Here is an 18,219-nt window from a genome sequence, read left to right as displayed (position 1 = left end):
TGAAGTTCATAATAACATTAAAGTGAGTCCCTGGAAAGTAATAGAATATGCATAAGATTTCTGGGAAAGTTTATCCATATGCATGTAAGTGGGAAATCTGTTCTGCCCCCAGCTCTTGTCTCACTGCACACGATTGATGGAGATCGCTGCCTCACGTTGCCCGAGCCTGATTAAAGGATGCTGGTTTTCTAAAGCTCCAAAATGAGTCTCAAGAGAGTTCATTTGCCAGTGTTTTCAGTATCAGCACTGACCTGGAGCTGCTCAGCCTGGGACGGAGCTTGTTTGCCTGGGCCTGGGGCCAAGAAACGCCTTCCTCTGGCCGGGTGCGATAATTTAAGCTTTTTGCCCATAAGACCTGAATCTTGTCATTCAGTTTTATGTGCATTAATTCTCATTCACCCGAGGGTTAAATGAATGTTTCTGAGGCTGCAGTTCACCAGTCAGAAAGCTGACAGTAACTGCCCACTTCTTTAGAGGAACTCTGTTTTTCCGCCTTAGGTGGTGACATTCCCCTCCCTCCCCCCCCTTAATCTCAGATAAGATCTGTTAAGGAAAAAGAAAACTTGTTTTCCTGGATATTTTCCTGCATGGGCAGAGCCATAGTAATGAATGATGATTCAGACTTCAGTAAATACAACAAATGACACACTTAAAAGAACTCCAAACCCAATCCGTGAGCTGTGTAGTATAGTCACAGTTGGCTGTAACTGTACTAGGTACAACTGTGTTACTAGTGTAGGTAGTACTATTAACATTAATTGTGTGCCTCTTTTTATGCAGTCACATGCTGCCTCATTAGTTATTAACCACAGTGGAATACATCTGCAAGAAGAAATTCAAGGTCTTCTGAGGGAGACCAAAGCAAGCAATGTCTTTAAACTGTGAGAAAGTGCAGTATGGACAGATAAATCCAATACTATGAATGTAGGGTAGCATATATAATCATTTAAATTGGAGTAGGTTTGATGGTTTTATTTGAGAGAGAGCCTAAAGTAGAAATCAGTAATTGGAGGCAGAGATGTTGAGGCTAGTATGTCAGAAAGACTACTGTGCATAAAAGTGAGTTATTTCTGATTTCCATATCAACTCTGTGCTTGATCCCACTTTTGTCACAGCCTCCTACTCTGTAAAGTGAGAGTCTTAACTGAAAACTGTTGTATAGAAGGATCTGGTTTTTTGTGATGGTCTTTAGTTTAGTAAAGATTGTGTTGTGCTCGCATGAGAGGTGATTTGAAGATGAGGAATAACCTGAGAAACATTTTGCTTAACCGTTTGAGCCAAAAATTACTCACAGTGCAAGATTTAACCTACCTTTGCATCTCACATATGACTGACTGCTGAAAGATTGCAGTTGTTACAGCTGCACGTTTCCGTAGTCTGCTCTGTTATAGATTGCATTAGTGCAGTTTTGTTTTTACTGACTGCTATTTGAGATGTCGAAGTATAATATTTCTGTTTGTAGCTCAGTGCTTTCTGCTCCCTTGCAGTTAGTTTCAGACATATCCAATTTAATGATAAAATACTTACTTCTGTCTGACTAAGGATAAAATGTAGTACAGGTGTTGAAAGCTGCTTGAGAAGTCTGCAGACACTTGGGATGGCTAGCCTTAAGCTTCAGGCTGCTTTGGCTGGGCTGATAAAAGCCTCTTCCATTGGTAAACAGGGTGCTTCCAGAGTGAAGAACGTTTTTTACTTTTCCCATGAATGCCTTTCAAACATTTCATTATTTATAAAGCCATTCAGATGTAAGAAAGAAGCTCTTAGTGGTATATCATCAACTTGCAGTTAACACATACTCATAAATTTTATATAATCTCTTTCCAAAAGGCTGATGTTAAACAATGAATGGGCAGGAATGCCTTTTATGACAGCTGGTGATAGGTTGGAATGGGACCTTCAAACCACACAGGAAATTCTGTTATTGCAGTGAGCAGCAGTGAAGAATACGTCATGATTGGAGTACTAGAAATTGTCATTTGCTACCATCATAAATGTAGTTAAGGTTTGGCTGAGTTCTTATATTTGCTCTTACAAAAACTGTCTATGTTGCCTGTGTGACCTGTAAAGTACCACATGCAGTCAGCGGCTTGAGAGATTTCAGGAGTACCAGTATGAAAGAAGAAGGGAAAGCAGAGTGTCCCTTCTCTCTCCAGTCTTCTCTCTTTGTTAAGTGCCAGCATAACTGTTCTTAGGTAAGTGTATACCTAACCCATTTTGGCTACTAGGGGTCACACCACTTGGAGAGGAGCTAGAATAAAGAGTGAGTCTATGTCTAGCACAGGTTTCTTTGAAAGCTTGCAAGTGCTGTGGCATACAAGGAAACCAAGGTGATAACTGCTGATAGCTGTAAAGCTGGGAGCATGGGCTGGGTGAACTCTAGTGGCTTTCCTGTAAGGATTGTGGAGATGAAGCTGCATTTCATGTTCATATTAGGTACTTTGCAATGTCTACAAAAACTTGGAAAATTGGAAGCTTACCAAAAGAACCAAGAATATGCATAACAAATCAGAAGGATCCTGCATCAGGCTACAGCTGTTCAGTGGATGCCCACGTGTAAGCTGTTAAGAACAGTACAAATGTATGTTTTTCCAGTCTTCAGCCATTCTTGACCCATGGGCTTTCTGATCCAGCCCTGGTTTCTGGGCATTGAATGTTCCTCAGGGGGTGCTCTCCTATGAAGCGTGTGGTATCAACTGGAACCCTTGTAGTTAATTTAGGCACATCAACATTTCATGTACCTTTCTATATATCATGAATTTTCTTGTTAAGATTGGTATTTTGGTATCTCAAGACAGTATCCCGTACATGATGTTTGTAGGCAGTCAAGGAATATCAGGTCATCTGTGAAACTGAAAGCACCCTTGGAACAGACGGGAAAATGCACCTTATTTGGTTAGTTAGTTATTTTAGTACTAGTACAGATGTAATAGCTTTAAAGTGATTTAAGTACATGTAGGCTGAGGTGTTAAGATATTGATTTAAGGAAAATACTGTAGTTATATCCCTGCTAAAGTGTGCAGACAAGTTCTGGTGTGAAATGCCTCTATTAATTGGCATTTTTTTAAGTCAACTTAAAATCATATTTGTCTGTGAGACTTCTGTGTGATGATCTCTGTGAGAGAGATCTATTCCTGTTTTGATTGTGATTGTTTCATGTACGATTTACTTTTTTTCTGTGCATTCGGGCATTCTGACTTCTTAAAACTGATGCAGGATTTGTGCCTAGGATAAGGGCCTGTGGCAAGGCAAGTTACATTGTGTTTGCAGGTGCTGTGCCCCTGGTCCTGCACAGCCAGTTTGTGCAAACTTGTAGCAAGTTTGTGCAAACTTGTAGCATTTACAGTTGTTCACTTGCAGTTCCCATTACTTCTGTGGGTTTTTTCTCACTTCCCACCTCCTTTGTGAGTAAAATTCAGATTTGAGTCTTTCAAACTTTACAGTAAAGGAATAATGTAATTATTTTTATATTGTCTCATTTGAGATAATTCAGTGATCTTAAAGAAAATAGAGTTTATTATTAAATACTTTTACTGGTATGAAGTGAATTGTTTGCTTTGCTTTTAAGGGCTGCTAGGCATGCAGGCCTGGGGTACCTGGTTGCAGAATTCAGCCTGGACTTATGGAAAGGTTTCCACCACCTTTTCTGCATTTCTCCATTGATGTGGTTAACCACTAAGAGCACCATTCAGCTGGTGAGAAGAAGTATTGTTCCAAGCTGAAAGGGAACACTGTTATTAAGTTCTTATGCTTTCGTTTATTTCCATGATGGTTCTCTTATAACTTTATTGGAAAACAGCCCCACCACCCTGCACTGCCCCGATCCTACAGCTTTCCCATGTACACGGTACAGCTTTCTATGATCATACCTACTGGTGTAGCAGTAGAAAATCAACTATAAGGTGGCTCAGTTATGGCATAACTCAAAGCAAAATGTTGGCTGAATTTTGAAACATTTGAAACAAAGGTGGATTTGTCCTTTCTTGAACTGTGCATTTAACAAAAAGGAAGATTATGAAGGTTACATTATGTAGGATTAATTCTTTGATCATACTTCCCTTAAGCTAATGAAGCTGGAATTGACCTGTTTCCAAGAGAATGCAATTGGTCCTTTCAGTACTTTTTTCCCTTCTATTTTGTCATTAACCTGATGAAAACCACCAACCAGTTGTGAAAAAGATCTCATTGTTCTTACGTGTACCTGTATTTTAGTGCCTAATGTTAAGTTCTAGTAGTTCAAGTTAAGTTCCTTAAGTTCAAGTTTCAATTTCTTGAGCTTTGGTGGAGTTCAGACAAGAATGCAGAGCGTGAGCATGCACACCTAGTAGATTTGGAGTTCTGCCTTAATCCTTGTTGGGGGTGATCCAGCAGGGATGAAGTATATAAATATAGGGTGTAGAAAACTCATCAAGGTCCTGTGCAGGTAACTGAGTTGTTATTGCCATCAGTCCCTTTAGGTTAAGCCGTTGTTGCAGGAGATGTTGTATCTTTGATGTTTAAATTATTCATGTGTGGACTGAAAAGAAAGGTAACTTTTTCTTCTTCTAAGAAGTGTTTTCTCTTCCTCGTGTCTTGGGACAACAGAAAACCCTAGCACCCTAACATAAAGAGAATAGGCAAAATTCATACATTTTCGGGCGTGGGTGTGCGTGCATGTACGTATCTCTAATAATTCCTAGTACTTACCCTTGCTCTATAAAGTACTATTAACTTTTTTTTTTTTGGTAGTGTTACATGTTAGCTCAGAGTTTAGTTTAATTTTATTTGTGGAGAAGTGAATGGAGTCTATACCTGCCCCCTCCTTCCCCTTTAGAAGGACGACAGCTAATTCTGTGCTTTCTTTTGCTTCCTATAGGCTGGCACCGATGCGATTATATACTCTGTCAAAACGACATTTTGTTCTGGTCTTTGTAGTATTCTTTGTTTGTTTTGGTTTGACAGTCTTCATAGGAATAGCAGGTAAGGATGCTGTCTTTTTAAAAGATTATGGTTCTTGCATGTTTTGTCTAAACCTGTTGGTACTTACAGATGTATTTAAATGCTAATGAGCTTAATGTCCCTGAGGTATCTGAGGAAGCCTTTTGACAGGGAGGAAGTGGTTCTTCCATCTCATTTTTTCATAGGCATACTACTTATGCAGATTTGGTATTTGCAACTGCTTTGGAGGGGAGAGTCAGTAAAGTAAAACAAAACCAGCTTCATTATAACTAGTTTTTTTCAGCAGACAGGTGCATTAATTTTCTTCTTTGTATTTCCATCTATGAAATGGGTGTGCTAATACTTAATTTCCTGTGAGGAAGTTGATAAGTGTTTGTAAAGCCATCTAAATATCTGGGTGAGAAATGCCACAGAAATATAAAATATTTTAGTAACGTAAAAACATGACCTTCTGTTGTTGAACATATGTAAACTTAGGTTTCTGGCTTCAGAGGCCTTTGTGGGAGTCATGATGTGATCTGGGAAGCTAAGCTCTTAGTATGTGGATACTTATCCTGGAGATCAGAGAGATTTGTGGAAATGTGGTCCACTGAGATGCATTGTCATTAGGCAGACTGAAAGCGTGGGAGCCCTCTGTCTTTCGTGCTGGAAAGCTTTTCCATGTCTAAAACATACTTGAAAAAGAAGTTAGTGTGCTATGACTGCAGTGTTAATAAGCAAATAGTCCCCTGTTGGGATAGCTTTATCAACCTTTGTCAACACAGAAGTTAAGTGAGGAGAGGGGCAGGGACAGATTTGTACTCATTAAGCCGTCTATGTAAGAATTATTTAAGGTCATTACCACCTCCTCCCACTTTACTGCTTATTTCCACATCACCCAGCATGTTCTTCTGTGCCACTCCTTGACACCTCTTGACCCATCTGTAGGATTTTTTCTGCCCTGGCCTTCTCTTCCTTTAGAATGAGATGGGGCTGCCAGGGCCTGAGACTCATCCACTCCTGCCTGCTTTGGAAAGGAGCAGGGGGTTAATTAGAGGCAGTTGTTTGGGCTTTTTGTGCCCGTCTGTGCCTTGTAGGCAGTGCATTCTTCATAAAGGCATTAAATAATAAAATTTGTCTGTGAAATGAAACCTTCTTTCACCTTCTTTCCTGCTGTTTGATTTATTTTAGAAGCCTAAGGTCCAAACAGACTTCAAGTTAATAAAGGTTAACTACTGATATTCCTGTGACTTGCCTAAGGATGTTGAAGGGCCACTAAAATACCATATAAGTACATATACAGAAATGGATTTTATATGACTGATAAAGGAGAAAAAACTTGTAATTACTTAATTTAGCTTAAAAAGCTTAAAATTACTTAATTTGGCTTAAAAAGTGAACCGTATTTGTAGTTGTATGTTTATACTGCCCAGTTGCAAGAAATGCCAGAAAGTGGTTACCATAAGACTATGCAAAAAGCAGTGCTTCTGAAAGAGAAAAGTTAGCATTTTATTCTTAATTAGTAGCAGAATCTGAGTGAGCTGTGTTGGTGTGTTGCATTGCATCTGCGTGCAGAGTGACGTGATGATGTGGTTGCCTTTGGTCCTGGGGACTTGGCTGCTGTAAGCAACGCTTGGTCATCTGTACTCTGCTGGGATCCCAGGGTTCACCTGTGATACCCTTCAGGAACTGGCATGGCTGTGGGATTCTTATCTTTGTAAGACTGGTTTGCTGGATAGTTATGTTGACAAACCCTGAATGCAGTTCATTATTGTCACTTCATTATTTTTTAAAAGAATGTTGTTTACCTTGGGAGGAGACCCACTGAACACTTATTGTGATGTTTTTCATGGTTTTTGTTGACAGCTCCTTGCTTCCAGGAACGGGCTAACAATAGAGTGCTCCCTCATTAGAGAGTCATAGGACCATTAAGTTGGAAAAGACCTTTGAGATCATCAAGCCCAGCGGTACCTGTCTGTTACTAAATCATATCCCTAAGCACTTTGTCTACCCATCTTGTAAACACCTCCAGGGATGGTGACTCAACCACTTCCCTGGGCAGCCTGTTCCAGTGCCCGATAACCCTTTCAGTGAAGAAGTCTTTTCAAATGTCCAATCTGAACCTCCCTAGTGCAGTTTGAGGCCACAAGGGTGCAGTCTGCGCAAAACTCACCAAACCTACTAAGTAAATGAAAAAGTGGGAGATACATCCATATTTTCTGTGCTGTTTGGATGTGCTATTGCTCATACTGAACAGAAGTCTTGCTTTTCATCTGAGAAAACAAGGCAGTTTAATCTGAGGTGGCTGTGGCTTTTCAGTTCTCATAACTTGCATACTTGTTTTTTTTTCCCCCACATTATACTTACTTACTTCCCCTTTTCCCAGTAAATCTATGTTGTCTTTAGACTGAGTCAAGTGCAAGGAAAATGCAAGTTGCAGCACTCTCACTTTCTGTACCTGTGCAATTTTCCTGTTCACCACCTCAGGGTGGTTCTTTGCTTTCAGACAGGATACTGTTACAGACTAAAAGAAAACCAATAACAATGTAATTTAATCACCATTTTTTAATAATATGACCACAGCATCATTTTCGTCAGTTGCTTTAAAAAGCCTAATGTATTGCTGGATAGAGGTGAGTAGTGGGTATAACAGTAGAGCCTCATTATTATTTTTAGTTTCTGTTCTTAAAAACTGGAACTATTATCTCTCTCTCCCGATATTGGTTCCTATCTTTGGCTAAAAGCAAACTTTTTCAAAAGACTCAATTTACTGTTTTTGTTAAGACTTAATTACTGAATTTTTTTATGGCTTATCAGCTGTGAGCACATACTGAAATTGAGTTGTGCTTCTCAAAATGAATTATGCCTTTCAAAAATGTGCCCTGTGTGTTACGTACTTGAGAACTGAAAAGCTCAAAGATGCAGAATTGACTTTATTGTGGGTGTCTTAGTGAAGTTAAACTGTAATTCCAATAAGAAGCTTTGAGTGCGATGGGTGAAATTTTTCCATTTAAAGTCTGTAAGATGGTCAATATTGTAATTAGAATGGTTATAGAAACTCAGCCAATGCTGTATGTTTACAACTGTCACGACAGCTAAGCTAAAATACTTGCACAGAATGATCCCATGTCACTCATTTATAAACTTCCTTTTCCATTGTTTCGGTGTAGTATCTTTGAAGTCCATAGTCTTTGTGAAAAACTAGTTTTCTTGCATATTTGTTTTAATACTGTTTGTGTCTGAAACAGCATGTATTGAGATTAATAAATTACATTAAATCCCAGACTGAATATATGAGGGAAGAGACCATTTGGACAGTCCATTTGGGCAGGGGGATCTTACTGTGACTAGGAAGCCATTAGAGTGACCCAAATAAACACATATATGCCCTATGTCCCCACACACTATACATCTCCTCTGTGTTTGTTCACTTGCCAGTGGGTAGATACAGACCTTTTCCTACTCTTCCCTTTCATTTTTCTGGTTTAATCCTTTTATGTATATACATATGCATGCGTGACTACATAGTTCTGTGTATGTAGATACACGTTTGCGTTCCTCTTCTCTGCAGTGCCACATGTTCTTGCACACCTAAGAATGCTAAAGGGAAACCTTACCGCTGACTGCAACTACCTTATTAGAGGATACACAGAAGATGGGCCTAGACTTTTCTCAGAGGTGCATAGTGATAGGGTGAGAGGCAACAGACACAAGCTGGAACACAAGAAATTCCATTTAGATATTAGGAGATTTTTTCTTACCATGAGGGTGGTTAAATACTGTAACAGGTTGCCCAGAGAGATTGTGGGAGTCTCTGTCCTGGGAGGTATTCAAGACTTGAATGGACGTGGCCCTGAGCAACCTGATCTAATTAAACAAGAGAGTGGACTAGATGGTCTCTGGAGGTCTCTTCTAACATAAATTATGATTTTAATGCTTCTTATTTGCTGCATACAGATGTAGAGGGTATGAGTGGATGAGTGCATTTGAGCAGTACGTGTTAAGTGTGTGTGTCTGGATCTAGAATGATGGAGGAATGGTTGCATGAAAAGTCAGGTAGTGAGCCAAACATCTCCCACTGCAACTGGACATGAAACTCCCATTGATTAAATGGACTGTCTGTTTTAGGAGAAATTGTTTATAGAACTTCTATGCAGTTATGTCTATATATGTGATGTTGAATATAATGAATTATAGTCCCAGATTTCTACAGAAAAGGAAGGGCCCAGTCTGGGTAGAACAGAGAACTGTTCCTAAACAATCATGCAGGTACCATGGCTTGAACAGACCACTGTGATGGAAATCCCGCACTAGCCAGAAAGTACTGTTATTGTGATTGTACAAGCAAGCACACTACATGTATGTAAAAAGGCATTAGCGTCATGCAGTCAAATATAATAAGGTGTGTTTGCCCTGGTACTTGAGCCTTGAGTGTGATGCATTATGGACACTATGCTCTCTGTAAGTGAGGTAATGGTAGCAATTTGTCTATAGAAACTTTATAGGGCCATTAAATATGCCGTTTTTTCAGGTGGGTTTTGCATCCCTTGTTAAGATTCAAGTTGCTGTAACAATAATCCTCCTGGTACCAAGTTACTGTTTTTTCTGTAGTTACTACTTTTTCTGTAGCCGAGTACTTTCGTAACTATGAGCATACGGCTTAGCTTGGAAAAAATATACCATATTATTTGTTTTAGTAATTTGGAATATAAGTGCACGGCTTCTGACATGGAGTTCTTGACTTAAAATTTACTTCCAATTTAATGGTGCCTTGAAATACTATGACAGAGAGGCTTAAAGGAATATTCAGGCTAAGTTTATGAATGATACTGAAATCTGTAAGTGATTTAGGCTTCAGCTTAAGCATCTGAAAAGTGAGTACCTGCTTTTCAGGGAGGTATTTTGTACAGTCTTTTGAAATGCTATATTTATGACATTACTTATCAGTAATACGCATACTTCAATATTGTTTTCTTTCTTCCTTCTTATACATTGTGTAGGTCCTAATGTAATTGAAACTTCTGTAGCACGAACCTACTTAAATAATAGTGTAAAGGTAAGAGTTAATAAATATTGTTGGATTATGTGAATGGCTTTATTTGATGTCAGTAAAGTTAAACAATCCTCTCCTTCCCTCAAATTTATTTTTAGTATTTAGATTTTCACTGGAAAACTTCTTGGCCACATGGTTTGAAATTGAACATGCAGTATAGTACTAGCAGTTTGTTGGTCATAAGTGTCCCAGTAGCAGTTTCTAGTCTCTTACTTTTGTGAGCAGATCAGGTAAAGAATCCTATCATGTTTCTGCACAGTGATTTCTGATAAAGTTAAGACTTGAATGTTGATGGGATTTCCTGGTGAGTTCACGTTGGATATTCTTGTACGTGGTCCAGAAACTGCGAACATAAACTGAAAAACAGTGCTCTCAGTGACAACTAATTATTACTCTCTTATGTCCTTCCTTTCTATCAGCTGCGAAGGAGTATTTCTTTTCCGTGTTAACTGTCCACTGTCACGTGACCAAGACATGGCATCTCGCTTCCTAATGTGAACATTCCCATTGATTTTCTTAAAGGCTTTCATAATTCTCACTTGTTGCATTTTTATTTCTGTCTAGCTCTTTGCTGTCAGCCTAATACCTAAAGTAATTTTTGTGAAAGTGCTAAAAAGGTTTCGTTGCTTTGTTTTCATTTTTTTAAAGTAAATTTTCTTTAATGGACTGCAACATTTCTTCTTTTGATCGATTAGTTGCCTATATATATTTGGATTGATACTGTGTTATGAATGGATATTTTTTTCTAAAGCATGTTTTTATATCAAATTCTTCCATGCTTTTGAAATGAACATGGGATTTTTAGGAAACCTAGTGGAAATATAGTTGTTGTTTTCATAGTTATAGTTGAGCAGGTCTAAAATTTTGTAACAGATAAGGGGTCATAAACCTGACTTTTGATGTAAAGTGCTAGAAATGATTGTTTATTTTCAGGCTAGTTCTCAAGGGTTTAGGGGTTTTTTTGTATCTGAATTTTTTGATTTTATTCCTGCTACTTTTATGTGCCTTAAGTGGTCATACCTTTCCTTACTTCAATGCTGTGCAAAATAAGTGTTCCGTTTAAACTACTTCTCTAGAAGACTTATATTTGAGCTGCTTATCATACTGTTCACATACTGGCACATATTAAATCTATTCTCAAAAATACTGTCAAAAGAGTAATTAACATGCCTATTATCATTGTAACAACAGATATTTCATGTAACACAATAATGCCTGGTGCTAACCTTGTGGGTTTTTTTTACAGCTGAAGCCATTTAATTTAAGTTCACCACCATTGTCTACTTACAACCAGCAGCTGTGGCTGACCTGCGTGGTTGAGTTGGATCAGCATGATGGTGAGACTCTTACCTAATTCTCAGGAAATTGCTATGGCAACCTGTATATTGTATCTTTAATTTAATCTGTCGCAAACATGAGCCTGTTGCTTTCTGGCTATGGTTGGTGGGTTTTTCCTCTGACATAATTTGTCTCCCATCACACCTTGCTTTCTATAAAGACATGGATGGCACTGACCTTGAGAACTGGAAGCAATAGGTGTATGGGATAAGTTGTTTGTTATTTCTGTGAAAGCAGTAGTAAAACTGATTCTAGAGACTCTATGTCTTTCTTCCATCATTTTGGGGAGAATAAGATGTGTAGAATTTAGTCATATTTTTTCAATAAAACTTCCTTGTAAATATGTGAGAAATACTGTATTAGTAATTGTTACTCTGTCAAGATTTAGTACAGGGCATTTGTGACTTACTGCCTAAATACATAAATGAAAAGTTTTTTGTTTCTTTCATTAATATACTGGACTTCTACTCCAGTAAAGTATAATTGAATAACTTAGTTTAATCTTTGGATATGTGTTTTAAACTATATTTGGAACTCTATTTGAGATTTCATTTCTGCATGTAGCAGTAGCGTAATGGTCTCTGTTTTTAATTGCAGTATCCCTCAAAAAGAATATTACTATGACTGTCAAAGTTCTTGGAGTGGTGAAGGATGGAAGCACACCATACGTTAATAACCAAGTTCACAATCGGACAAGATTACTCAGTTGTGCACAAGTATGTGCCTACTTAAATAGAACGGATGCAGTACACTTTCTTTAAATATGTTTGTGTGTGTGTTACACTACACTGCAAAAGAGAAGAATGTATCTGTTAAGTACGTCTCGGGAAAGACTCTGGAGTGTAGTTTTAGTTATAATTGCAATCTGGCTAGTAATGATAAGCAAGGTACCTTCCTATCTGTCTTTTTGTATTTCCTCCTATGACTTGTGTCTATTACACCTTAAAGACCACTTCTTATTAGAGTAGCTGTCTCTGTCAACAAAAGAGTGTGCTGCCTAAACAGTTTTAGCAGCACCGAAGAAACGAATATCGTAGTAGAAGATTGTATATAGCGCTCCAGAGGAGAGAACAGTTCTCCCCCAACACATAGCAGAAGGTCTAGTTGAAATTATCTGGCATCTGTGTTCTGAAAAAGCCAAATTTCTTGCCACCTGTAAATAAATATTTAAGATTTTGAGGTTATAGTGTAATTTTCACTGAAATTTTTGAACTTGAAGACATCCAGAACAGCTTTTCTGGATGCAAGTCCTTTAGGAAGGGCATAGCTAATTCTTTGTGATAAGCAAATCAGGTAAATCAAATGTTTTCTTTTTATATAAAGACACATGTATTTGAGATCTGTACAGAAGTTAATGAACAGTGTCCCATTAAATTTAGTTGCATACACAGCCAAGAGAGCAATACGCTTGGGTATTCTCTTTCCTCCTGTTAACTTTTAGAAATGAATTAGCACAAGATAGCCCTGTCTCACAATCCCATGACCTAGAGCTCGACTGGCAGAGTTATTCAGATCTGTCCTGGTGGTGCAAGCAGTTTCTTTCATCAGCTTAAGTGAAAAGCTAGCATTGTTTACCAATTCCACCTTTGATCCTGCTGAATGACTTTATCAGTTTCTTCTGCTTTGTTTGGTATCTTTCAAGGAATTTTTTGCTGATCTTGTTTATCTTTCTGTGATCAGATTGGTAAAGCATGTAATAAATACCATCGATATCTGACCATTTGGAAACGAATTCTCTGACCTGTACTAACAGTGCGTTTTCTGGAATAAATTGAAGTTTCTTACTTACTATTCTTCACTATGTGCGTTCACAGAAATGCAGCGAAATCATTGTTGCTCACCTTGGCTACCTGAACTACACTCAATACAACATATTTGTTAGCTTTGAAGATCTGAATAAGTTAACATACGCTATCCAGAATATTTCTTTCACGGTAAGCATAAAGTTTTATACTAGTAAAAGAAATCTCTTTAATTTCTAATCCTGTGTGGCTGTAATTAAAGAGTTATCTCATTTTTGAAGATACAAATGTGTCATAATTAATTTTTCTGTCACTACTAATGTTAGATCTGCTATAGTATTTGCTGTTAATAAGGGTCTAGACCATTTTTTTTTAAATCTATAAGGAAAGATTTTTCTTTCAGAACTGCTAATTCTGTTTTTGCAAACAAATAATTTTAGTCTACTACCTGGGAGATATTTTTAACAGTAGGCAAGCTAGACTAGAACACCAGTTTTCTGTATTTGCTTATAAACGTGTTGCCTCTCTAAAGCATGATATCTTTTTCAGCCTTTCCAGTAGGTGTATTTGAGTTAGCAAGATTTTTCCAGACTTTACAGGAGTGTGGACTAGAAAGATTTTACAGTCTCAAAGAAAAATGAAGCTTTTTTTTTTACTATGCTGATGAGGAAGAGAAAAATAAGCAGGCTGTTAAAACAGTTTGCTAAAATAATCCCTAGTGAAGTAACTAGCTCAGTTCACAGTGCTAAAGATTACTTATGAAACAGTTACATCATCAGCATGTGCTGACTGGCTCCAAAAAGAAATCGAGAAACATTTGCATTGGGAGAAAATGGAACTAAACCGAATTTCTAATACAGTTTACTGTGGTGTATTGTATCTGTGTGCAACATTCAGTATGTCAGGCCAGGTAGGAAGCGAAAATCTTACTGTAAAGCAGAAGGTTTTTTAATATACTAAATGAACTTCCTGAATATTAACATTTGTAAATTAACATTTGTAATATTCTCGTGCATAAAGACATCGGTAAAAATAACCTGTAAGGGGAAAAAAAACCAAACTAAAACCAAACTCTGAAACCTTTTGCTTAGCTCCAGATTTCATACAGGACAAACATCCGTAGTTGTACAGTTTATCGTCTTGCTTTGCAGGCTGCCTTTAAGGCAGACTTTTGTGCAAAACCGAAAAAAACCCCAAACCCAAGGCCCTGCTTTCCCACAGCAACTATTATTGTCAGTTTATTCTATTATTACAATGGGCTATGGTGATCTTGGTTGAAATTATAGATTGCTTTTAGTATAATGGGATTCTCGGCATCTAAGTTTCTTTGTACATTTACACTTTTAAAAGGGAAGACAGAATTTGACAGATTTAATCCATTGAAAGGTAAGCTTCTTGTTCAGATGGCAAAGCATACATTGTACCAGGGAGTTTACATTTAAAAACTGGCTTCAAAAGTGAGGCATGCCAGATTTGAGAAATGGTTGGCAGAGTAGGATTTATGGAAGCTGACATGTTATAATTCATATTTGTGCCAATTTAATAATTAGAGGAGAAGAAGGAGCTTTTCTTCCTTAAGCTATGAAAATAATGTTCTTTATTTCTGGTCAGCTCATTTGTTCTTCTCTTATTTGATTTTCTTTTTTTCTGTTTCTGAAACAAGAGAATAAGTTTTAAGAAAACAAACCCGTTACAGGAAGCATGACTGTACCTTATAAACCTCTTCATAATCAATGTATCCATCTGACCTTGGTAATAAAGAAGAACATACTGGATTTACTCAATTTGGCATTAAAACTTTGAATGAAAGTGCAGTCAAAATCAATGAAGAACACCCTTATTTTGTCCTGAGAAGTGCTTTAACATATGACAGCACACTGAGTGTTTTACAAAGTGGCAGAGTAAAATAGAAGCGAGGCTATTAGGCTGCTTTGGTTATCTTTTCATCAGATAGTTCTGTAGGTATGAATTTATCTTCATCTCTCCATGGTGGCATGGTAGAATTCAGTTATATCTTTAAATTTTGAAAAGCCAGAGAACTTTTCAGTATCTGCAGAAAGTGGTAATTATTTATGTCTTATGTACCCTCAATCAAAACATTGTTCATTGGGCTCTTTTTCTTCTGTTTTCTTGTAGTGGAAGACTTACAATCCAACTTTTTCACAAGTGGAAATATGGTTCCGATTTGTCTTTGTAGTTCTTACTTTTATGGTCACGGTAAGATTTTGTTTCAATTTTTCTGGAGTACATTATTCATGTAGGTGGCTGATAACACTATTCTCTAGGGTTGTGTTTAGTGACTTAACCCCAGGCAGCAGCTGAATATCATTGAATAGGTGTAAAAAAAAGTGTCTAAAATAGTTATGTAATTGCTACTTTTATGTTGTTACAAATGGTATTGAATGGCCATTAAGAGTATAGGATAAATGGGAAAACTTGTTTTTTCTGAACTCTGATTTTGAATTGAAAAGAAAGAATTTTGCTTAAACAAAGGAAATTGTAGTTAAATGCTAGAAAAAAATATTTTTTGCAGTGCAGGTAAGCTGAGACATTGGAATAGGATGCTCAGAGTGTGGCTCACCATCTCTGAAAATGAGCAAAACTCAGTTGAATATGACTTTGATCTGACTTTAAATTTGTCACTGCCTTGAGTGTGAGGATGGGCCATATGACCTCCAGAGTCCCTTACAGCCTAAATTATGCTACAATTTAGATTCTCTCTCCCCTCCAACCTGTTTTGGCCCCTGGAAAAGAAGTGTTTGGAAAAATAAACAACGAAATAAACAATAAAATCTAAAATGAAGAATTTTCAGAGTAAGGACACTAAAGCAGTGAACACTCGCATAGTGTTTTGCTCACATAAATTATGTCACTCAGGAGATGAATATGGTATGGAATCTGTTTTTTATTTTGAAGTAATTGGGAGTTGTTGGTTGTCTGTGACTGGTAATTAGGTAATATTTTTTCGTACATTGTCGATTTGAGCAGTACTGGCTGGTTTCCTTCTCAGTTTGCTTGAGAGATTGAGTAACTTGCATTGGGGTAAGCCAGCAAACTTTAGGCAGAACTAGAAACTAGGAGATGTGGCTGGCTCCCGGTTTACAATGTTCACAGTGGCAAAGGCCTTGTGAAGTAGCTTTTGCATTGTGCTGCATTGACTTTACTCTGGTAACACCATTGTGGCTATGCTCCTCTCTTACATTTTTTGTTGTTGTTTTATAGTGCCTGTTTGCACATTCACTGCGGAAATTCTCCATGAGAGACTGGGGTATTGAACAGAAATGGATGTCCATCCTCCTTCCCCTCCTGCTACTTTACAATGGTACTTGTGTCCTGGATTTTTTAGAAAAGTTCCATTTTAAATAAAAAATGGAAAACAAGGGAAAAAAAGCGCAAAAAAACGTGTGCACGCAAGAGACAAAGCAAAATGGAATTTGGCCTTGAACTTAAAAGGAGCTGTTTATAAGGCTTCAGAAAACTAAATTTAAAAAAAAACCAAACCAACAAACCCTTCTCAAGTGTATTAGGTTCAGGGGCGTAATGAGTAGGTGGATTTCATTCTTTTCAGTCGAATGTCAAATGTGTTGTTAAAAGCTCTGATTGGAATAGGTGGCTACAATTAGACTGAAGCTTTCATATAGTGCCATGTAAATGCAACTTCTGTCTTTTTCTGCTAAGTCCTACTTCTTAATTTTTCAGATACATGCACGTTAGATAAAATGGAGGCTATTTCTAGTCCTGTGGTAAACCACATCAAATTCTATTCTCTAGCAGTACTAAAAGAATATTTGCCTTTCAGTCACTCTATGATAATTTTTTAGGTCATCATGAAAAACAATGCTTTAGTAGAAAGTCTAATAAAACCTGAAATCTTCTAGAAATGTTGGCAACCATTTCAGATTATTTCTACAGCACAAAGGACTGTTGCTGGAGGCACCATTTTCATTGTAAATTAAGATACAGTAAACTTTGATTCCATTTACTGGTGTCATTTGAAAAATCTAGTGATTTTTTTTTTTCTCTGAAGATCCATTCTGCTTTAATTTTCATAATGGCTTTTTTCTTGTGTGTTTTGTTGCAGATCCATTTTTCCCCCTTTCTTTTCTGGTGAACAGCTGGTTTCCTGGAATGCTGGATGATCTATTCCAGTCACTGTTTCTGTGTGCACTGTTGTTGTTCTGGCTTTGCGTCTACCATGGTATAAGAGTACAGGTAAGGGTGCAACATTATCTATTACTTACTGAGAAGGCAGTACTGCGGGTTTTCCTCAGTTCTCTCAAAAAGTGACAAAAATTGTACCAATTTTTTTAAAAAAGAGATTAAAATGATTTGTGGTAAAGTAGATTGTCTTGAGATTGTCATGCCTCTGAGGTAGGTAGGACAGTCCACTCTGTTGCAAGGCAGTCTTCAGAATTATGATGCCATAATGCTTTGTTCTTGCTTGAAGGGTTTTGGTGTTGTATATGGGGGTTGATTGTTTTTTAAACTACTTCAAAATACTGCAGAATATAAATATGAATTCTGGAGCATATTCCTGTAGTTGCAGTATCAGTATATATGAGACCTTATAAATAGGATGCTCCCAGTCTACTGCATCTTATTAACACAAATGATGATACAATTGAATGTCTTCTGTAATCACCTATGTAGTTTAAAGGCAAGTCTCTTAATCTAGATCATGGTGAACAAAACAATGATGAAGTCTCAAATGTGATTTCACTCCTTCACCACACTATTGTTTTCTCAACAGGGGGAAAGAAAGTGCTTAACTTTCTATCTGCCCAAATTCTTTATTGTTGGACTGTTGTGGCTGGCCTCTGTTACATTGGGAATATGGCAAACGTAAGTAATTTAAAATTAAGTGCAAAAGTAACAACCTGAGAATTTAAAAACATGAGAAGATTGGTGGTATCTGTTTGTTATGCTCTGATTCTGATGCAGGAATGGAATTCAAGTTCTTAACATCCTTCTGTTTTGCAAATTGTGACTGATTTAAAAACAGAATTCCCCATGAATGATCTATTAGTACATAATTTTATAAATCAGGGTGAGATATAGAAATCACTACTTAGTCAGTCTGTTATGGCTCCCTACAATACTCCCTCTAGCACTGTCCCAATCAGCTTTTAGTATTTGAAGCAACTATATCTCTGTAGTTAACTACTAGACGGT

General features: G+C 37.4%; 1 protein-coding gene across 6 annotated transcripts in view; it reads left to right on the top strand.

Moving 5' to 3' along the window:
* Nucleotides 1-18,219, top strand: part of TMEM181 (transmembrane protein 181) — a 46,387-nt gene that overhangs the window by 10,638 nt on the left and 17,530 nt on the right. For 5 of the 6 annotated variants that reach the window (XR_008449086.1, XR_008449085.1, XM_009563423.2 and 2 more), the window contains exons 2-10: nucleotides 4,853-4,956; nucleotides 9,915-9,970; nucleotides 11,214-11,304; nucleotides 11,903-12,021; nucleotides 13,120-13,239; nucleotides 15,184-15,264; nucleotides 16,270-16,369; nucleotides 17,129-17,259; nucleotides 17,798-17,889. Coding sequence is in view for 4 of the 6 variants with exons in the window: in XM_009563423.2 (XP_009561718.2) it covers nucleotides 4,853-4,956; nucleotides 9,915-9,970; nucleotides 11,214-11,304; nucleotides 11,903-12,021; nucleotides 13,120-13,239; nucleotides 15,184-15,264; nucleotides 16,270-16,369; nucleotides 17,129-17,259; nucleotides 17,798-17,889 (894 nt within the window). In the remaining 2 variants the exon portion in view is untranslated. Of the gene's footprint in view, nucleotides 1-2,528; nucleotides 2,579-4,852; nucleotides 4,957-9,914; nucleotides 9,971-11,213; nucleotides 11,305-11,902; nucleotides 12,022-13,119; nucleotides 13,240-15,183; nucleotides 15,265-16,269; nucleotides 16,370-17,128; nucleotides 17,260-17,797; nucleotides 17,890-18,219 lie in introns of those variants that run through there. The other variant, XM_054062209.1, reaches the window with a different exon arrangement.

This window comes from Cuculus canorus, chromosome 3 (assembly GCF_017976375.1).
Source record: "Cuculus canorus isolate bCucCan1 chromosome 3, bCucCan1.pri, whole genome shotgun sequence".
Classification (NCBI taxonomy): Eukaryota; Metazoa; Chordata; class Aves; order Cuculiformes; family Cuculidae; genus Cuculus; species Cuculus canorus.
Note: the sequence above shows the minus strand (reverse complement) of the source record. Positions and strands in the feature narration are given on the sequence as shown.